Source organism: Toxorhynchites rutilus, chromosome 2 (genome assembly GCF_029784135.1).
Source record: "Toxorhynchites rutilus septentrionalis strain SRP chromosome 2, ASM2978413v1, whole genome shotgun sequence".
Taxonomy (NCBI): Eukaryota; Metazoa; Arthropoda; class Insecta; order Diptera; family Culicidae; genus Toxorhynchites; species Toxorhynchites rutilus.
In genome coordinates this window covers 342,267,137-342,287,221 of record NC_073745.1, presented here as the reverse complement: position 1 = coordinate 342,287,221, position 20,085 = coordinate 342,267,137, and the positions used below count along the sequence as shown (strand labels likewise).

General features: G+C 42.7%; 1 protein-coding gene across 4 annotated transcripts in view; it reads right to left on the bottom strand.

The window, feature by feature from the left end:
• LOC129764754 (BAI1-associated protein 3) overlaps positions 1-20,085 on the bottom strand; it is a 285,766-nt gene that overhangs the window by 18,679 nt on the left and 247,002 nt on the right. For all 4 annotated transcript variants that reach the window (XM_055764208.1, XM_055764209.1, XM_055764211.1 and 1 more), the window contains 6 exons: positions 4,096-4,384; positions 3,833-4,034; positions 3,465-3,772; positions 2,930-3,406; positions 2,816-2,867; positions 1,429-2,757 (listed from right to left, as the gene is read on the bottom strand). In XM_055764208.1, coding sequence (XP_055620183.1) covers positions 1,429-2,757; positions 2,816-2,867; positions 2,930-3,406; positions 3,465-3,772; positions 3,833-4,034; positions 4,096-4,384 — 2,657 coding nt within the window. The remainder of the gene's footprint in view (positions 1-1,428; positions 2,758-2,815; positions 2,868-2,929; positions 3,407-3,464; positions 3,773-3,832; positions 4,035-4,095; positions 4,385-20,085) is intronic.

Below are 20,085 nucleotides of genomic sequence, written 5' to 3'. Positions count from 1 at the left end.
ATATAAATTACAAAAGCCCTACAATAGTTCTACTATATCTATCTAGTTCTCTATATCTGCACATATGAAAAAAAAACAATATTTTACGCCGAAGGTTTCAATATCGGTTGACAAACAATCGACTGCATGTTGAACACAGTTGTGTAAAATATGGGTATTGCATACAAAGTAAAAATTCTCTATCTGAAGTTCAACTTCTACCTCAACTTTACGTCAAACACTGTTATCACCGACTAGCTTACAATCACCAAGATTGATGTTTGTGTTATTCGCGCACAGAGCAACAATTTTCCTTCGAAAGTCGTATCTGTAACAAGTTATGGCATTTCCACTGAAATGATACCCCCGCGCACGAGTTTCATGCCTAAACTGGATACAGTCATCACTCACCAGATTATTCTATTCTTTGGTTTTGAGAGGCTTTAAACTTTGCAGTTCATTCGCCTCTAACACTCACTAAAGAGAAACCATGCGCCTTTTAAAAAAGCTCCAGAGTGCGCTAGTTAGGAGAAATCTTGGTGCGAGTGAGTCGCACTCTCTTACACTCTCTTGGGAGTGTCCGAAAACCTGTAGCGCGCTGATCGGCACTCTGCCACACTGAAGAGCGCAATCTCATTCTTTTTCTGCGAACCACAGCGCTAAGTTAATTGAAAGCCACTTCTGTTCTTTTGCCTGTGAGCATCCGCCAGAGCGTACTTTCCAGTGAATTTATCCGCTGTACTGTAGATAGTTTGTGCGCTCTCTTTCCACACATTAGCGCGACCGTGTGTTGAGTGAAAAGAAATTAATTTTCCATCATCCGGCGCTCGTACATATCTAAAACTATGGTGATTATAGACCAAAGAGGAGCGCTCTCGTTGAGGATGACGGAGTAGGTGGGTGGATTGAGGTTTCTCTTCGCTACACAGTGGATATGGATATCACTGTCTGTAACATCACAGTACTATTTTTGTCGTGTACAAATCCTGGTCCGCATGAAACGAAAAGGCAAATTAACTCTTTCCAGAATACATTGAGCAAAATTTAAAACTAAATTCCAATCAGATTCATTGGAATCATAAAATATTAATAAAAAAATATTGAAAATAATGAAAACCAATTTTTCATACTCAAAATACGGTACAACTTGAAAAAAAGACGGGGCAATGAAAAATAGTTAAAAAATTTACTGTCCCGTTCAAAACGGTACGTTTGGTCAGCCTTTTTAGTATAGCAACGTAAATATTGCAGCCGCAAGTGAATCCCCAAGAATTGACCCAAATCAGTCAACTGCACGGCGTTCTCAAGAATAGGGCATGTCCCAAACCTCATTGTGGCTTATTTTGTGAAAAGATCTTGAGCTACATGTTTACAAGATCAGATTATATACTCCATCCAAGACTAGTCTCTAGGTAAACAAACAACATTAAAAAATAAAACTCGACCTACCTTGTGCACATTTGTCTGCTGCTCCGAGCAGTGGGAGAACACCCGCCTTGGCAGCAGTTCAATGATCACGAACGGATCGCTGAAACCGTTGGGATCGAGCGGGATCACATCTTTCGCATGAAGCACCTCTACGCACAGCGAATCGTGGTTGAAGTACGCTTTCACTGAAAGCGTTCCCAAGTTGGTCGGCCCGGTTGTGTTCAGCTGCTCCTGCAATCTCTGCAGGTAGAACAAATCAATCAGCTGATCTGTGTCCGTCTTATGGTACTGAAGTCGTTGAGCAACGCGCCAATAGGAATCACTGTGCAGTATCTCCGGTGGCAGTCCCAAACCTTCGGCGTTGAAGAATTCCCCTAGCAGTTGTAGTGCGCCATACATTCGATCGTGAAAGTTGCTCGGTTTATCGCCCTCACCGCCGGCATCCATCTGTTTCGCGAACTCCGCCAGAACATTGTTCCAAATGAGGCTCATTGAACGGTAAAAGTTCTGCGAAAGAAGCGTAACATTCAGCGTCGCCAGATGTGAATCCAAATACTCGAGCAATGGCATCACTGCTTGATTAGCAGGAAGCGAGTCGGGTGACCAAGCAAGGTGGAAGACTGCTTTCTGGAGAGGTCCCTGCATCGACGCGGTCAGTTTTGCTAACACGCGGTCCGCTTTATTTTCTAATTGAGCAATCGTGTTCTCCAGTAAATTCTCCGCGTTCTCCGATAGATGATGTGTATCCGGTTGGAATTCAGCCAAAGCGCGTCTCACGTACTCATAGTTGTTCACAATCACACACATGTCATCAGTCGAACGCTGTGGTCCCGATTTATCGTAGTACCCGCTCTCTGTCAGGTTTTGATGGATCAAATCCGAGTACACGTTAGCCGTTGTACAAACTAAATCGATTATCAACGCCTCGTAGTGAGCACTCGAGCCATGATCTGGCCAGGCTAGATTCTTCCAAAACTCTCGTATCTGGTAGAAACATGATGCCGTATCGATGGATGACGTGCTGTGTCGGACGATCCGTTCACCCTCGCGAACCTGGTCAACGTTGACGGCAGCCTTGATGCGCTGTATCGCTTTGGTTTTACTCACTGAGATCCACCGCTGCACGGCCGGCTCGAACCATTCGTGGAAGTTCTGCAAACCCAGTGGCTTCTCCGGAGGCTGGGGAGTTACCGAGAGGTGCGACTTCAAGTTGTGGAACTCCTGCAGGGCGAAATATATCTCGAACGGTGCCGTATCCGGTTCCCGATCGTTGTCGAGGATGGACCAATGATTTACGATCGTTCCCGGCAGTTGGCCCGATTCGATGCGATTTGTCACTTCTTCGGCGAGCTGGAGGATGAGAGGTTATGAGATGTATGTTTGTTGAAAAGGGATTTGAGAATCATACCAAGGAGTCAAACTGTTTGTAGACTATGCTGAAGTACTGAATGCCGTTCGTGCTGTTGAGGCAGATGTGATAGTGAGTATGATTTTAATCCGGGTATCGATAACGACTACTTACGTGTCGAACAGAGAATGGTAATAGGTCACGCCGAGCTGTAAATCTGCTATCAGTATAGTAGTGTAGTGTACTAGTGCATTGGGTGCCCGTTGTGCTTCGCGTAATTGTGCCTGTGACCACGTTATGGATCCCTTCCGTAACGCCGCTACGATTTCACCTCGGACGCCTTTGCTGAAAGGGCTCACCTGGCGGAAAGCTCTCATTGAACCGAGCAGACCTAGACATCGCAGAAGGAACTCCAACCGAACGAGTGAGGGCGGATGCAATGCGGGAAATACCTCTCTGTGACGACGCATGTGACAGAGCGATCGTTCAACGAAACCATTCAGTGAATCCGCAAGCCACTGTTCGAGCTCCCTGGTTAACGGTTCGTTATTGTAGTTGTTGACCCACAGTTTATCTACTTCTATCAGTTGTCGATGTATGAACTTTGTGTCTAATGGTTTCTTGCGGTTTATTCGGATGATAGCTACCAACCTGGAAGATGTAAGGTAGGATGAAATGTGTAAAATGATTGAGCTTTGAAGTTCTTTACTTTGCTAATGAAATTTGAAGATCGGAGAGGTCACTTTGGACCGCCATCTGATGCAGAATGGTAAGCGATGGACCTGCCAGCTCACCATTCCACTTCCACGCTGGTTCATGTGCGCTCAGCTCGTGCATCATGAAGATCGTTTGCAACCGTTCGAACTTTTTTACTTCCAGCGTATGATCCTCCTCGGAAGTTCCACGATCCTCACGCGTCGAGAGCCACATCTTCAGCCGTATTCGTCCTTGTACGGAACTACGTGTGCTACGGGCCTCTAGCTTGAACCAACCCTCCAAACCGGTTGATGGAATATCCTGTTGAAGAAATGCCAAGTAATGGACTGTCGCATCCGGTCTTGGTCGGGTTTAACTTACACAGACTGGAATATTGACACAACCCAAAAAATCGTCCTGCGAACCTTGGCGTGCTGATTGGCACACTTGTTTGAAAAATCTACCTAATCCTCTAACGCCTCTAACTTCGTTCAGTCGTGAAACAGCATCTAGCACACTGCTTTCGTCGTCGTGGTCCCAAATGTCAAGGTGCAGTAAGTCGGAGTGTATGTCGTCGATATCACTGCGCGAGAGATTAGCAGAGTCAATTAGTGAACAGGTTTCAAAATAAGAACTTAACTCACAATTTAAATTTTTCGTTCCATTTTGGACACAGTGTGTGGGGTTTAACCGAAGTCGCTCGGATAAATTTGGCCGGCACGGGCCCTACCGAGTCTCGCTGTTGGCGACCATCTTTGCGTTTGAAGCTCAACCGGAAACTGTGATGTTTACGCAGCTTCCCATGCTCCGGTGAGTCCAAACTGTCCATGCCCGTGTCCGAGAGTGTCCGTGGGGTCATCGGAGGTTGTGGTGATGGTGGTGGAGGTGTACCGGATGGTTGTATTCCCAGCATACAGTACGGATCGCTGAAACCTGTATATAAAAAAGTTGTACAAAAATTAGTCAAATAAAATCAAATAAAACAATTTTTTTTTCTGAGTACCAAATGATTTCGAAGCAGTTTTTCATTCTTTAATGCATTTTTTCACATTGAAACATATTTTCAGAGTGAATATTCAGAGAAAACTGAAGAATCTAGCTAATAGTGTCTATATCTTCGGGAAGAAAAGTTCCATGATGATGTTGTGATTCTTCACACCTTCTCCCAACTCATGTCTCAATCATTGTCAGTCGAACGCGCTGCTTTTGCTAATAAACTTTGTCAGTAGCAACGAGTGCTTTTGTTGCGTAGGTATTACCTACGTCATTCTTATTAGTGTTTAGTTAAGATTTCTTATGCCAAATAATACGCCTCATGTATTCTGAATGACAAATTCTAGAATACGCGTGATCGGCAGATCGTTTTCAGAAAAATGGAAGATATCACACACTGTTCAGTTCCTGAAATGAAGCGAAACGTTGCATTGTAAACCCCACCCCTGTGTGTTCCTCCTGTCAGCCAGTATACAAAAAAATATCTGATCGCTACCAAGTGGTTTTCTAATCGTTAAGTATCAAATCATCTACCAAAAGGAAGAAAACCTAGAAAAGAAACAGAGTGATCAAATGCAGCACTAGTAACAGGAGTAATAGCAAAACAGCAGCTAGCGAGATTAAATTTTCCTGTAAAAATTTGAACGAAAACACAATGCGTATGGTCATACTCCGCTCCTTTTGTAACATGCAAAAGCAGAAGAAGTTAATTCGTCAGTTCTTTTCGGAATAATTTTTCCAAAAGAATTTCCGTTGGGGACTTGTGAATTTAGGCGTTCAGAGACCCGTTTCCGCCGGAGAATTTTGTTCGGTTAAGGTACCGCGACGATTTTCATGCCGTTTGGTGGAGAGTGCTTCTGTATTTTTGAATTACACGCACACATTGTTGCTGTTTTCATGTGTTACTAAAAGTAGATTGGAGTAGTTAAGGAATGTGGAGTAATAGTGCTGGTGGAAAATAATATAAAAGCCTCATTTAAATATCAGTCATCCGAGAAAGCAGCGACGGCGAAGCTCCCAAATGACATTTCTCAAGGCCGATAGTTAGAGCCAGTTAGATAGTTTAATTAGTTCTTCAAAAGGGCCTTTTTCGAGGCTAAAGGAGAATGAATTGCAAAACAAACACGCAAATAATTCGTTTTTACGCTCAAGTATCATTATGATTTGAAATTGACAGCCCTTGGGGTAGAAATTACGTCTATCCGGTTATGTCCCCGATATAACCCAACCGTCTTTTTAGTTTAACTACTGTTTTAAAAGACAGACACTCGTTATATCCTTCGATTACAAGACGTCATAATTTTATTCGTGAAAAAATGAAGGATAGATTGTAACGGATGTTCTGTCCATGAAGTTGGTTTGTGATTAATGAATCGGTTGATAATTTTCCCCTTCTTTGTCGATTTAATGAAAAAAAAAATCTTGGTCGATTTAATGAGCAACGGTTTTTTTGCTGCACAGATCAGCTCCATCAAGTTGCGATTTATTCTCGCAGAAATTCTTATACATCCATTTTTTATACATTTATTTGTAATGAAACTCTGCGAGGGTGCAGCGCTGGAAATTGAATTCCTTAGTTTAAAAAACAATTCAAAAAATGTATTTTCATTTCCAGGGCAATGGTTTTTTTTATACAATATCGCTCTCCGTTGGGAAATGTATAATAAAATGCAATAACGGGTTGGCAATTTGACTGAAACTCTTTACCAAGTGATTACAGGAGAAAATTTGCTCGTTTTTTTTTTGTTCCGTCTCCGTCCGGTTCATGACTCAATTAAAATGCGATAAAAATGGGGGCAGCCGGAAGGGGCGGATCGGCGAAGTGTATCGTGTGGTTGAAAATGTGGGAGGAAAAACTCGATTTTTCATTCAGTTACATTTGCCGCGGTGGTCTGGTCTTTCCCCGACAGACCATTTTTCATTGTCTGTGTGATTGGGCCGAAATGTGGCTTCTAATGGAAAAACTTTGCAAGATTCTCTAAGCCTCTTTGAATTGGGGCAATAATGTTCGAAACACGCAAGCTCAATTTCGGAAATCTCTTCGAAATTTTTATTTTGTACCGCCACCATCGCTAGGCCTGTTTGAAAGTCACACAAAAGCTACTTTACGATAATTTGAGCGTCGGAGCATGTCAGGTTTGCGGCGCGGATCGTCAAAGTTGCTTCAATTGTTCCAGATAGACTAGCGTTGCCTCTGATAATTCTGATGTTCCTGATACGACCGAAGGAGGGGATGTTGGATCTCGAATCGAATGAATCAGGTGTGCGATGGATTTCTCCGCTGTCTGAATGGACTGATTCTCTCATAAATTTATAATGAGCATGGAGTTAGTTCGTAATTGAATAACGGTGCTCGATTTTGCTGGAACGGGTTCCAGACAATGGACAAGTTTTACAACATATAAAAGTGAATGACAGAAATCTCACGGGTGAAGGATTCTGCGTCTCTATAATAACACCAGACTAGACCAAAACCAGAAGCCAAATTTAGTAGTGTGCGGAATTCAGTCATTCAGGATATGTAATAATTTTCGGGATTTTGTTGATTTGAATCCGTTTTTCTGTCCGTTTCTATTACAAAATTGAACTCGGTGATAAACGGAATTGAAATGATAATGATAATTATTTAAAAAAGCGAATGAATTTTATTTTTAAAAACAGTTTAAATCAGTTTCGAAACTGTATGAAATGTTTTGTTGAAAAATTTCCTCAAACGTTAGTTTGAATAAAATTTCTAGTGGAAAATTTCAAAATATACTGATGACTCAATCCAAAATATATTGATCAATCCATGTTTTTCATTATTTTCTATGTATAGAAACTCACTGATTTCTTTACTTATCTATATATATATATATTTATATATATATATATATATATATATATATATATATATATATATATATATATATATATATATATATATATATATATATATATATATATATATATATATATATATATATATATATATATATATATATATATATATATATATATATATATATATATAGAAATGGATTTCTGTCTGTCTGTCTGTCTGATTCTTATGAACTCGGAAACTACTGAACCGATCAACATGAAAATTGGTAAGTAGGAGTTTTTGGGGCCCCTCTCTAAGGGGGGGCTGCCATACAAATTAAACACGAATTTCTACATTACTCGGGAATCAATCAAGCAAATGAAACGAAAATTGGCATATGGAGGTTTTAGGGTGCAATAAATGATTCTATGGTGGCTAGACTCCCCACCCCCTCTCGAAGGGGGGGCTGCCATACAAATGAAACATAAATTTCTGCATTACTCGAGAATTAATCAAGCAAATGAAACCATATTGAGCATATTAAGATTTTAGAGTACAAGAAATGTTTCTATGGTGGTAAGACTCTCCACCCCCCTTTCTAAGGGGGGGCTGCCATACAAATTAAACACGAATTTCTACATTACTTGGGAATCAATCAAGCAAATGAAACGAAAATTGGCATATGGAGGTTTTAGGGTGCAATAAATGTTTCTATGATGGCTAGACTCTCCACCCTCCTCTCTAAGGGGGGGCTGCCATACAAATGAAACACGAATTTCTGCATTACTCGATAACTACTCAAGCAAATGAAACTAAATTAGGCATATTGAGGTTTTAGGGTGCAATAAATGATTCTATGGTGGTTAGATTCTCCACCCCCTCTCGAAGGGGGGGCTGCCATACAAATTAAACACGAATTTCTACATTACTCGGGAATCAATCAAGCAAATGAAACAAAATTTGGCATGTGGAGGTTTTAGGGTGCAATAAATGTTTCTATAATGGTTAGACTCTCCACCCTCCTCTCTAAGGGGGGGCTGCCATACAAATGAAACACAAATTTCTGCATTACTCGAGAATTAATCAAGCAAATGAAACCATATTGAGCATATTATGGTTTTAGAGTACAATAAATGTTTCTATGGTGGTAAGACTTTCCACCCCCCTTTCTAAGGGGGGGCTGACATACAAATTAAACACAAATTTATACATTACTCGGGAATTAATCAAGCAAATGAAACGAAATTTGGCATATGGAGGTTTTAGGGTGCAATAAATGATTCTATGGTGGTTTTACTCTCCACCCCATTTTCTAAGGGGGGCCTGCCATACAAATGAAACATAAATTTCTGCATTACTCGAGAACTACTCAAGCAAATGAAACCAAATTAGGCATATTGCTAAGGGGCTCTCCTCTCTGGGCTGCTATGCAAATGAAACACAAATTTCTACTAATTTTCTTTTTCTTTATTGTTTCGTAATAAAATTTATTCTGAGGTCAATGTAATGGGGGTGAAGTCTCCATCTAACGAACCAAGGCGGCTCAAGCCGCCGAGGTGACGCAATCCGAGTCGGCCACCGACCCGCCGTCGGATGCGGCGGTCTCTCGCAAGCATCCGACGACGGAACATGCAAGCAAGCATGTTTTACTTATATTCTTAAAAAAATAGCCCACCAAGTCATCCATGCATCGAAAGAAGGGCACTGCTTCAGGAAAGGACTTTTCCTAACAACAACTTTTTGTAAGTTATGGCTAGCTCAGTGGTACTGGTTTGTATAATTACCTCAGGGTCGGCTCTTACCTAGGAACGAGGTGGACTCACGAATACAACGGAAGCTGTTGGTGATGGATATGATAAGAATATGATCGTAATAAGAACAGAATGGTAAGTATATTTTTTAAATTTATTATATTTTTTTTTCTTTCTCTTCAGGTTAGTAGGTTAGAAAATCGTTGCGGCCGAACAGGAACAGGTTGAATCCAGGTAAGTATGTTGGTTGATAATAGAGAGAGGGTTTCTGTGGGTTTTTTTTTATTCTACTCACGGTGCCCGCACACGGGGATCGGTCTCATCGGTCCAAGTGACGATGAGCGGGGGCTTGGCTCGACCAGACCTCACCGCACTGCAACCTCCGAAACGTTCGACCGACTCACCCGTATACGTGTGGAGCAGCGATAACGTTGGGGGCTCGCTGACCACCGGCGTTTTCTCCGAGGTACCTCTTCCGTCGTTTGAATCCAGCGAGGAGGGTGAAGGTCGCCCGGCTTGTGCGGTTCCTAGGACGTGCAACTCCTTCTTCCCTTATTGTCACTCGCACTTCACTCAAAAAGTACAACTTTAATTTTGTCGATTTTTCGGTATAATTTCTTCGACGGTCCGTGAGTTAAGACCGATTCGAGCCATTCGAATCTTCCTTTACGGCTCGAATCCCTCTTTTACCTCTCTCTCTCTTCTATCCCATCTCTCTATCCCCTTTCTCTCTCTCTCTCTCTCTCCTCCTATTAATCTTCTGCTCCTTTTTTTTCGACCTTTAGGACTAAAGATTCCTCATAGGTTGTAAGGAATCATTGTTAAACATTGTTAGTTTTTTTATAAAGATTCTTTTTTTTGAATTCGCGTGGCAGCATGCAATGCCTTACAGGTAGGTAGGTGATGATGGGATTTGGGCATGTATTAGTAGGGTGTATAATTATGGGAGGTACACTCACTCTTCGGTCCGTATTACCATATGGTTTATGGTTATATTTTGTTGCGGTTTTTCTAACCGTAACATTTTCCATGTACTCTTTGAAAAATTACTATCAATATTTTACTCGTAACATTTTTGTGTGTAATTACCGCGAGTGATATGTTCTGCAAACTTTTTTACATTTAGAAACATGCCAAGAGTATGTCGAACGCGAGAATATACATACAAAAAAGTTACGAGTAAAACTTTAAATAAAATTAGGATTAGTTGTATTTTTTTCAAAGAAAATATGAAAAAGTTGTTGTTAGAAAAACATGTTTTATTGTAAAAGTGCCCATCTTCCGATGGATGAATGACACGTTGGTAATTTCATAGGCTTTCAAATGTTTTTTGAGATGTTTTTAAAAAATACGAATAATGATTTTCTTGCGATAAGCTCGATCCTATCGTAACACCAGAGCATAAACAAAAGCCCTATCGTAATACTAGACCTATGAATCACACGATCCGCAAACAGGATCGTGCAAGAGAGATGTATTTATTTTGTCAGGATCGACTCGACCCTATCATAAAACGATTGTGTCACATTTACCTGAAACTCACTCAACCGAAAGACAGTTACCTGAAAGACATTCACCCGAATGTAACAAATACCCGAATGCGATAGCTACCCGAATGTAACATCCACCCGAACTGACACTTACCCGAATGGTACAGTTACCCGAATGTGACAATTACTCGAATGTAATATCTACACGAATGCTACACTTACTCGAAAGAAGGATTTATTCGAATAATACGCTAATTTTATTATTAGGAAGTATTTGTACATTTATTTCTGATCAGTGTTAAATTAAGATCATATTTGTTCCGTACGTTCATTTCCATTCAAAAAGGATTTTGCATGGGTAGTGCAATTTGAGAAATAGTGACATTGAATAAAATCCTTTTCAAAATAATGAAAAGTGAGAGAATGCTGTTTTATAACGTACTAGCTGACCCGACGAACTTCGTCCCGCCCAAAATAGATTTTTTGATTTGAATATTTTCAAACATCCACGTTTTCTTACTAAGCTAACGTTAGTGCGTCCAATCACTGAACTCTTCATTGATTGATTACCCTTTGACCCTTTACAATTTCCTTTTACTATGAATTGTCTAGTACAAAAAATCGTCTTTATAATATAAAAATATTTTCAGACACAATTCTCGTTCAAGATTCTTCAAGCATTTGGAAATAACATGTTTCTCCGTTGCATGGAATACATGTTTGATACAGAGAATATTACAAAATAAAGACAGCTTAAATCGGACCATTCCTTCCTCGGGTTTCGGGCACACCAATACATTTGGCCTTCCATTTTTGTTTATATAGATAGAAGATATAGGAATGCATTATTCCGTCTGAAAATCCTTTTCCACTTTCGAACAAAAATCAATTTCGTTAGCGCCAACATCAAATGGACTAACAACGCTTAGCTAATTGTAGAACATATGGGAATTCAATTTTCTGAATTTTCCGATTTTTCTCTCCACTATATTGATCTACGGGAATAGACGAATACAATGAAATATAGATGACTCAAATTGAACCATTCCTCGGGTTTTGCGCTTACCAACACATTTGGCCTTCCATTTTTATTTATAGATATAAGATATGGAAATGTGTTATTTCGCCTGAAAATCCATTTCCACCTACGAACAAAGTCAATTTCGATAGCGCAAATATCGAATGGACTAACAACGGTTATTATGATGTAATTTTCGAACATGTGGGAATTAAATTTTCCGAATTTTTCGACCTTCCTTCAGGATTTCAGGAATTCCGATTTTGCTCTCCACTATATTGATCTACGGGAAGAGATGAATACAACAAAATACAGGAGGCTGAAATCGGACCATCCCTTTTTCGTGTTTTCCGCTTACCAACAGATTTTTCCTTACATTTTTATTTATATAGATTATGAAGTTTATCCCTAATTTACCTAAAAAAAAGCTGACAAATTTGGTACATACGTATTATGGCACTGAAGTGCAATTTTGATTATGAATTTATTCTTGACGTAGGATTACGTCTTTCGGGAACATATCGGGGTACAAATTGAAAATCGAAAATCGAGCACATCGTGAAAATTGTCCAATTTCAAACGCTTATTGCTCAGTTCTTTCATGATGGATTGATTAAATTTTTGGGTCAATCGATTTCGGCATAACAACAATTACAATTTTTTATATTGAATAAAATAATATGTGTCATGAAACTAACTATCGAACAATTGGAAAATCTCAACCCCTATCCTAACGGAAATACCCACTTCTGATTGGTCGAAATTGACGACCCATGTGGCGGGTACCTAACAGAGACATCAAAACCAAGCGGCCTGGGGGAAATCGGAATTGCAAATACATAAAAGTAGAGGGAGCTCTTGTTCCCACCGAAATGTGTTCCCTAACAGAGACATCAAAACCAAGCTGCCTGGGGGAAATCGGCATTGCAAATACATGAAAGTAGGGAGAGCTTTCGTTCCTACCGAAATGTATTCCCTAACAGAGACATCTAAACAAAACTTCCTGGAGGAAATCGGCATTGCAAATACATATAAGTAGGGGGAGCTTTTGTTCCCACCGAAATGTGTTCCCTAACTTCCCTATAGTTAGAGATCTAGGCGTCGTCCTGGACTGTAAACTCACATTCATAGAACACTACAACTCTGTAATAAATAAGGCGAATAGTGTGTTAAGTTTTGTCAAACGCTTCTCACATAACTTCCAGGACCCATACAAAATAAAGCTTTTATATATTACATATGTAAGGCCTATTCTGGAATACTGTAACATCGTTTGGAACCCGTATATGGTCGTACATGAAGAACGCATTGAGTCAGTCCAGAAACAGTTTCTTCTATTTGCACTTCGTAAACTCAACTGGACCTCATTTCCACTTCCTTCATATGAAGCACGTTGCATGCTCATAAACATCCAAACACTAAAAGAACGCCGTGAATTTGCAATGCTTTCTTTTGTTAATGACCTAATTCCGCAACGAGTACAGTCAGCTGAATTACTAGAAAAACTAAATTTCTATGTACCTGGGCGTCAACTAAGAACGCGAAATTTGTTTCTAACCAAAACATCCAGAACAAATTATGCAAATAACGCCCCTATCAATCGCATGATGCGTATATACAATCAGCACTGCGAAATAATTGACACAACAATGAATAAAAAACAGCTAAAAAGAAACATGTACCGCAAAAATAATATATAACCTAAGAAAACATTGTAACATTAGTGTATAAGTGTGTAGTCTACATTTGTTTGACGAAATGAATAAATAAATAAATAACAGAGACATTAAAACCAAATCATTATCAAAGAGTTAACGATATAATTCTTCAAACATATCCAAAATCAACAGATAACCTAACGGAATCCTCTGTCAACTATGCGGTCGTGTCTCGGACACAACCCTCCTGTGACTTTTTCGCAATTAAATTTATTCTGAGATCAGTAATGGGGGCGAAGTCCCCATCTAACAAAGATAAGAAACGAGGCGGTTTCAAGCCGTCGAGGTGACGCCATCTGAGTCGGTCGCCGACCCGCTGTCGTAAGCGGCCACCTCTCGCAAGTAAACCTGTGTGTCGACGGCTCAGTTGAATGGACAAATTCCAGGTATCAGCGGACACAACGGTGACAACGGTGAGTTTTTCTTCCTTTTCTTTTCAGGTGGTTTGGCGCGTATTCCAAGGATTCCCAGGTAAGCACAATTTCAATTTTTATTTCATTTATCTAATTTACTACACTACGATCTAATTAACACAATATTTAATATAAATGATGAGAGAAACGGTATGATGGTTGGACTGCTGCTGCTAACTAAAGCGACTGGAACAATAGAGCCTCCTACATCTACAACAATCCCTTTTATATCGAGGGGTCCCGGAACTCATAATTGCGGCAGGCATCGATGCGGTGTAACTGTGCAATCAATGCCCAATACAGTAAGCACTCGATTTACTGCCGAGTTGGATATGGTTGATGACTGAATAATTTATTCGTCGTACACGAACATGCTGGCCCCTCAGAAATGTCATATCGTTATTGTTGATACATTTCTGGTGTGGTAGTATTTTCCAAGGTGGCATCCCCTTGGATGGTTGATTTGTTTGATGTTTTCATTCCAGGTACTGATGCAGAAGTAGATGGGTTCTGAGAATCGTTTTATTTCAGGTGCAGTCACACGATCAGGTAAGTATTGTCATGAAGAGAACGGAAACAGGATTGATGATTCGGTTGTGGAATGCGATGCGATGGAGAGCTGCGACGAAGCCGTTGTTTTGATGAAGGTAAGTCCTTGACCGGGTGAGTATTGATTTCAGCTGGGTGTAGCGAGGGTACAACATGTACGATAGTTACAAGCGGTGACTATGCATAGTCGGCAGGCATTGGAAGTGAATGAACTCTTGGTGGTATTCTTCTGCGGGTGATGTTACTGTGTTCATTGAACTTATGGATGCAGCACTTGTTTCATGAGCAATGGAGATGCACAATGCGACAAATGGATGATGTCTTCTCTTCTGCAGACGCTATCGGGAGCAGGCATATTTTTGAAATAGGCCGAGTATATCGACCACTCGGAGTTTGTAGCGTGACTACTCGAGTTGTTCCGTCGTCGCCCGGATGGGTTTCAATAATTTTTCCGGTTGGCCAATTCATCGGTGGTGAATTATCATCCTTGATGATCGCCACCTGTCCCTTTTCGATGCTGATAGGCGGTTTGCACCATTTAGTTCGCGATTGCAGTGTCGACAGGTATTCCAGATGCCACCTCCTCCATACCTGCTGGAATAATTTTTGAGTTTGTTGCCATTGTCGAAGTCGGTTGAACGGAATTTCGGCTACATCAATGTCTGGAACGGCTTTTAGGGCAGAACCAGTCAGAAAATGACCTGGTGTGAGTGCCTCTAAGTCAGACGGATCGTCGGCGAGGGCCACGAGCGGGCGAGAATTCAGGCAGCACTCAATTTGCGTCAGCAATGTTTCCATCGAATCATAAGCGAGCGTGTGTGTACCTAGAACTCGCACAAAGTGCTTCTGCGCCGATGCTATTGCGGCCTCCCACAGGCCACCAAAGTGTGAGGCTTTGGGCGGATTGAAATGCCAGCGTATACTATTGTTGGTACATTCTTGAGCGATTGCCTTTTGATGTGATTCGCTACGAACGAGCTGGCGGAGTTCGTTTGCTGCACCGACGAAGTTTCGACCATTGTCGCTATACATTTCTGCACACAAACCTCGACGGGAGACGAACCTGCGAAAAGCTTCGATGAATTTTGCCGTACTCAGGTCAGCAACCAACTCTATGTGGACAGCCTTTGTGACAAAGCACACAAAGACTGCAACATATGCTTTTATGGGTACAGCTCGTCGATGCGGTGGTTTCAGTTGAATTGGTCCCCAATAGTCAACGCCAGTCACGGAGAACGGTCGAGCTGCGGTGACTCGAGACGCTGGAAGTTCAGCCATGAATTGCTCTAACAATTTCGGGCGCGCTCTGATACAAATAACGCATTTGTGGACCACTTGTTTGGCCAGGTTTCTGGCCCCTGTGATCCAGTATCGTAGACGGAGAAGATTCAGGAGTAGTTGGGGCGCTGCGTGCAAATGCTGTTCGTGGTAGTAGCGAACGAGTAGAACCGAGAACTGATGCGAGGCGGGGAGTAAAATCTGGTGCTTGCTATCATAATGCTGCGTAGTTTTCCCCAACCTGCCACCAATGCGAATGAGCTTGTCTGCTCCCAAGAACGGATCGAACCATCGGATGCGAGATTTCGGATGTACAGGTTGTGCTCTTTCCAGGCTGTTGTACTCGCAACTGAAGGTCTGCTGCTGGATCAAACGAATGATGACTGCTTCCGCTTCCTTCCGCTCGTCTGCTGTTAAGTAGGTCGCTGTTGATTCATCTGGTAACTTTCGCCTGCTGTTCCGTACAAACCGATAACAGTAGGCTACTGCTCGAACTAAACGCTGGAAGTTTGAGAATCGTGCTACTAAATGATCGACGAACGTAGGTTCAACAGATGCGGAGGCGACTGCAGGTGGTGTTTTTCTCGCTTCTACGAGCGCCCCGAGATGAGGTGTACCATCGTGTTGCTGAATGGGCCATTCACTGGGATCATTTTTCAACCAGTGTGGACCCTGCCACCAAAGCTGGGAAATGAGGAGCGTTTCAGCCGGAAGCCCTCTAGAAATATGGTCTGCGGAGTTCTGTTGACCCGCTACGTGATTCCATGAGCAGTTCCGTGTTTTGGTCTGGATTTTGGAGACGCGATTTGCGACAAAAGTAGTCCACGCCGATGGACACGATTTCAGCCAGCAGATGACAATAGTCGAATCGACCCAGAAGTAGGTTTCTGCTGGTGTTTGAAGCGATGACGTCACTCTTTCGTACAACTCGGCGGACGAGAGAGCCCCACACAGCTCTAATCGGGGAATACTTTGATTTTTCAAAGGAGCTACCTTAGACCTTGCAGTGAGAAGGGAAACATTGACAGCGCCGGTAGCGTTAGTAGATCGAACGTAGACACATGTTCCGTATGCGCGTTCCGAAGCGTCGGAGAAAAAATGTAGCTGTACCTTTTCTGGATTCGGAATCAGAATGCAGCGGTTGATACGCAGGTCGTTCAGCCGTGGGAGTTGCGATTGATACTCGTACCAGCGTTCCTTCAGATTCGGAGGGAGCTCAGCGTCCCAACTCCAAGTCCTACCGTCGTTATCCTTCAGCGTCCACAGTGTTTGTATGAAGATTTTGGCGGTAGTTACAACTGGGCCCACTAGGCCTAGCGGGTCGAACAGTCGAGCGATGTAGGAAAGTGCGATGCGTTTAGTGAAGGGAGAATCTTCTGTAGACGGAAGCTGGATTTTGTACCGAAGCTGGTCAGTTGTCGGTTCCCAATGCAATCCGAGTGTTTTAATACATTGGTCTCGATCGAAATCAACTGAAGATTTGAGAGCACGGTTTTCGGGCGGTACGTCCTCAAGAACGGCTGGCTCATTAGATGCTCATTTGCGAAGTTCGAATCCGTCCTTGGAGAGAAGAGCTTCGAGTTGTCGGCGGAGGTTAGAAGTCTCCGTCGTGTTACGTCCTCCAGAGAAAAGGTCATCAACGTAGAAATCTCTACGCAGCACGTCGACCGCTTCGGGATAATTATCTTTTTCGTCGTCGGCTAGTTGTTGGAGAACTCTCGTAGCGAGATATGGAGCGCTAGCGGTGCCGTAGGTGACAGTCTTCAGCTCGTATGTTTCGATTGAGTTGTTGGGAGAGGATCTCCAGACGATTCGTTGCAGCGGTGTGTCTTGGTTGTCCACCAAAACTTGACGATACATCTGCTTGATGTCGGCGATCAACATCACTTGGTGTGTCCGAGAACGCATAATGATTGAGCGGAGTTCTTCCTGGACAATAGGACCCACCATGAGAGCGTCGTTTAGCGATGGTCCGTTCGGGGTTTTGCACGACGCGTCGAAGACCACACGCAGTTTCGTTGTCGAGCTGTCCTCCCGTATTACTGCGTGGTGCGGAAGATGGTAGCAGGGACGGGGTGGATTTTCATGATCAAACACGTGTTGCATGTGGCCAAGAGCATAATAATCCTCTAGAAAGGTTCGATACTGCTGATGCCGATCCGTGTTGCGTATAAGGCGACCTTCAAGATGGTGAAATCTTCGAAGAGCGGTGCGTCGGTTGTCGACCAAGCCCAAGAGTACTTCTTGCTTCAAAGGAAGGCGCACTACGTAGCGACCATCTGGATTGCGAGTGATTGTACGACGGAAGTGTTCTTCACACGCGGTTTCTTCTACGGAGTAGCACGTAGATGCGGTGTCCTCTTCAATGGACCAAAACTTTTCCATAAGGCACTGTAAATTTTCGACGGTTGCGACGTTTGCAATCACGGGAGCAGATGACTGACCGGATGTGGACTTTCCCGACACTACCCAGCCAAGCACGGAGTTCACGAGCACTGGAAGGTTGTCGCCGAGGGGAATGCGACCCGAAACCTTGAACAAGTCAAAAAACACTTCTGCTCCTAGAATGACATCGATGGAACTAGTTGTACAAAACGACGGATCTGCCAGCTGAATATCCGCGGTGGGATCGTCCAAGACGAGGAATCGATGGAGATCGACGGCAGCTCAACGGTAATGCGTGGCAAAACGAGAAACTCTAATCTGACGGAGAACTTATCAGAACGAGATCGTACAGTAGTGAGAAGTTTCTGGCGAGCATGCGTTGTTGAGTGACCGATACCAGCAATCGGAAGTTGAATTTTGCTGCGGTATGCTTTGATCCGCTGCGAAAATGATTCAGTGATGAAACAGCATTCACTTCCGGAGTCCAACAGAGCCCGTGCCACATGTTCGACTCCTTTGTCGTCAACTACGATGACTATAGCTGTAGCAAGCAAAACAATCTTCCGTTGGAGCCCAACTGAAGAGTAACTGACGGATTCGACCACGGTGGCCGACGCTGAGGGTGTAGGTAGTTCACTTTTGGATGGTTCCGTTGGCCGTTTCATTTCTTCTGTGGTAGACGGCGGTATACCAGGACAAAGTTGTGTATGATGTCGGCTGCGGCACCTCCTACAACTACTGGATGACGGACATTCTTTAATAAAATGACCTTTTCGCAAGCAATTGCGGCAGAGTCGATGACGACGAACTTCCTTCTCCTTTTCTTCACTATTCAGCTTGGCAAACGTGATGCATTGATAAAGAGGGTGATGCTCCGCGCATAGGACACACTTCCTCGGATTTATTTGAGTCGCTCCATGGCTAGTAACTGGGCGTTGGATTGGTTTCTTCGGCTGGATGACTGACTGAGCTTCGGGTTTACTTCCCTGGATGGCTTGCAGCACGGTAACTCTTCGTTGAATGAATGACGTCAGATCCTTAAACGTGGCTGTGTCCTTAGAGGCAGAAAATTCTTCCCAGTCTCTCCTCGTCGTAGAATCTAGATGGCTGCTCAACATTCGGACCAGCAAAACATCCCAAAACTGCGTTTTTTCTCCTAATTGTTGAAGAACTTTGACGTTTGTCTCAAATTTTTCCACTAATGGATGCAATTCTGTTGCTGACTCTTTTTTAACCGATGGAAACTCGAACAAAGCATCTACATATGACTGTTTGAGGCGCACAGGATTTTGGAAATGCTCAATAAGCAGATTCCAAGCCACAACGTAATTGTTAGAACTAATTGGAATCGTTTGTATTAACTTTAGCGCGTCTCCTGACAACGATGACCGCAAATAGTAGAACTTTTGTATATTGGAAAGTTCGACCGACGAGTGCACAAGCGAAATATAAAGATCATGGAAGTTCAACCAGGTATCTAGGTTTCCATTGAATACGGGAAGTTTTACGTCGGGCAAGCGCACGTGCGATGACGATGGAGGGACATATCCAGCTGAGGGAGAACTTGGTACATGCAGGAGGTTCGATTTATTGTTGGCCAGAAGAAAACCCTTCACTCGATAGTACGCCGTCTCGACTTCCGTACGTAATTTCAACTGCTCGTCAAGAATTCCTTCGTCGAGACTCTCAAGCTCCGTCTGCACGGTGTTGAAGTCGACCCAGAGCTTGATGATGCTCTCCAGACGGACCGGAACTTCATTTGCATCTCTATCATCGTCGTAATCGTCAACGAATTGCCTGATAGCGTTGAAAGATGTCAGTAGGCTTTTTTGTCGCAGCTTGAGTCCCTTAATGCGACGATCCGTGGACATGATGATGGAAGGATCTGTAAATCAGAAGACCGCGTAGCCCTGACTGGGAGAGTAAGAAAAGATGGAACCTCAATTACCTTATTGAGGCAAATAAATGCCTTGTAAGTTTCCGATGCAACTGCAAAGGTGACCGTCTTCAATTTAGGTGGTTGACTTTCAGCAGCAGTATTCCAGCATCAGCAAAATCAGCAAAATCAGCATGCGGTAGCATACAACAGCAAGATGGCGATTTTTTCGAGTTCTCCTTTCCTCTAATGGCGTATCTTAGGGTACAGTCCGTACCAACTCACAGGGCAGGGTGTGGATCAGCGGAGTTCGACGCTGATCCGGTTCGAAGGACCAGATGTCGACGGCTCAGTTGAATG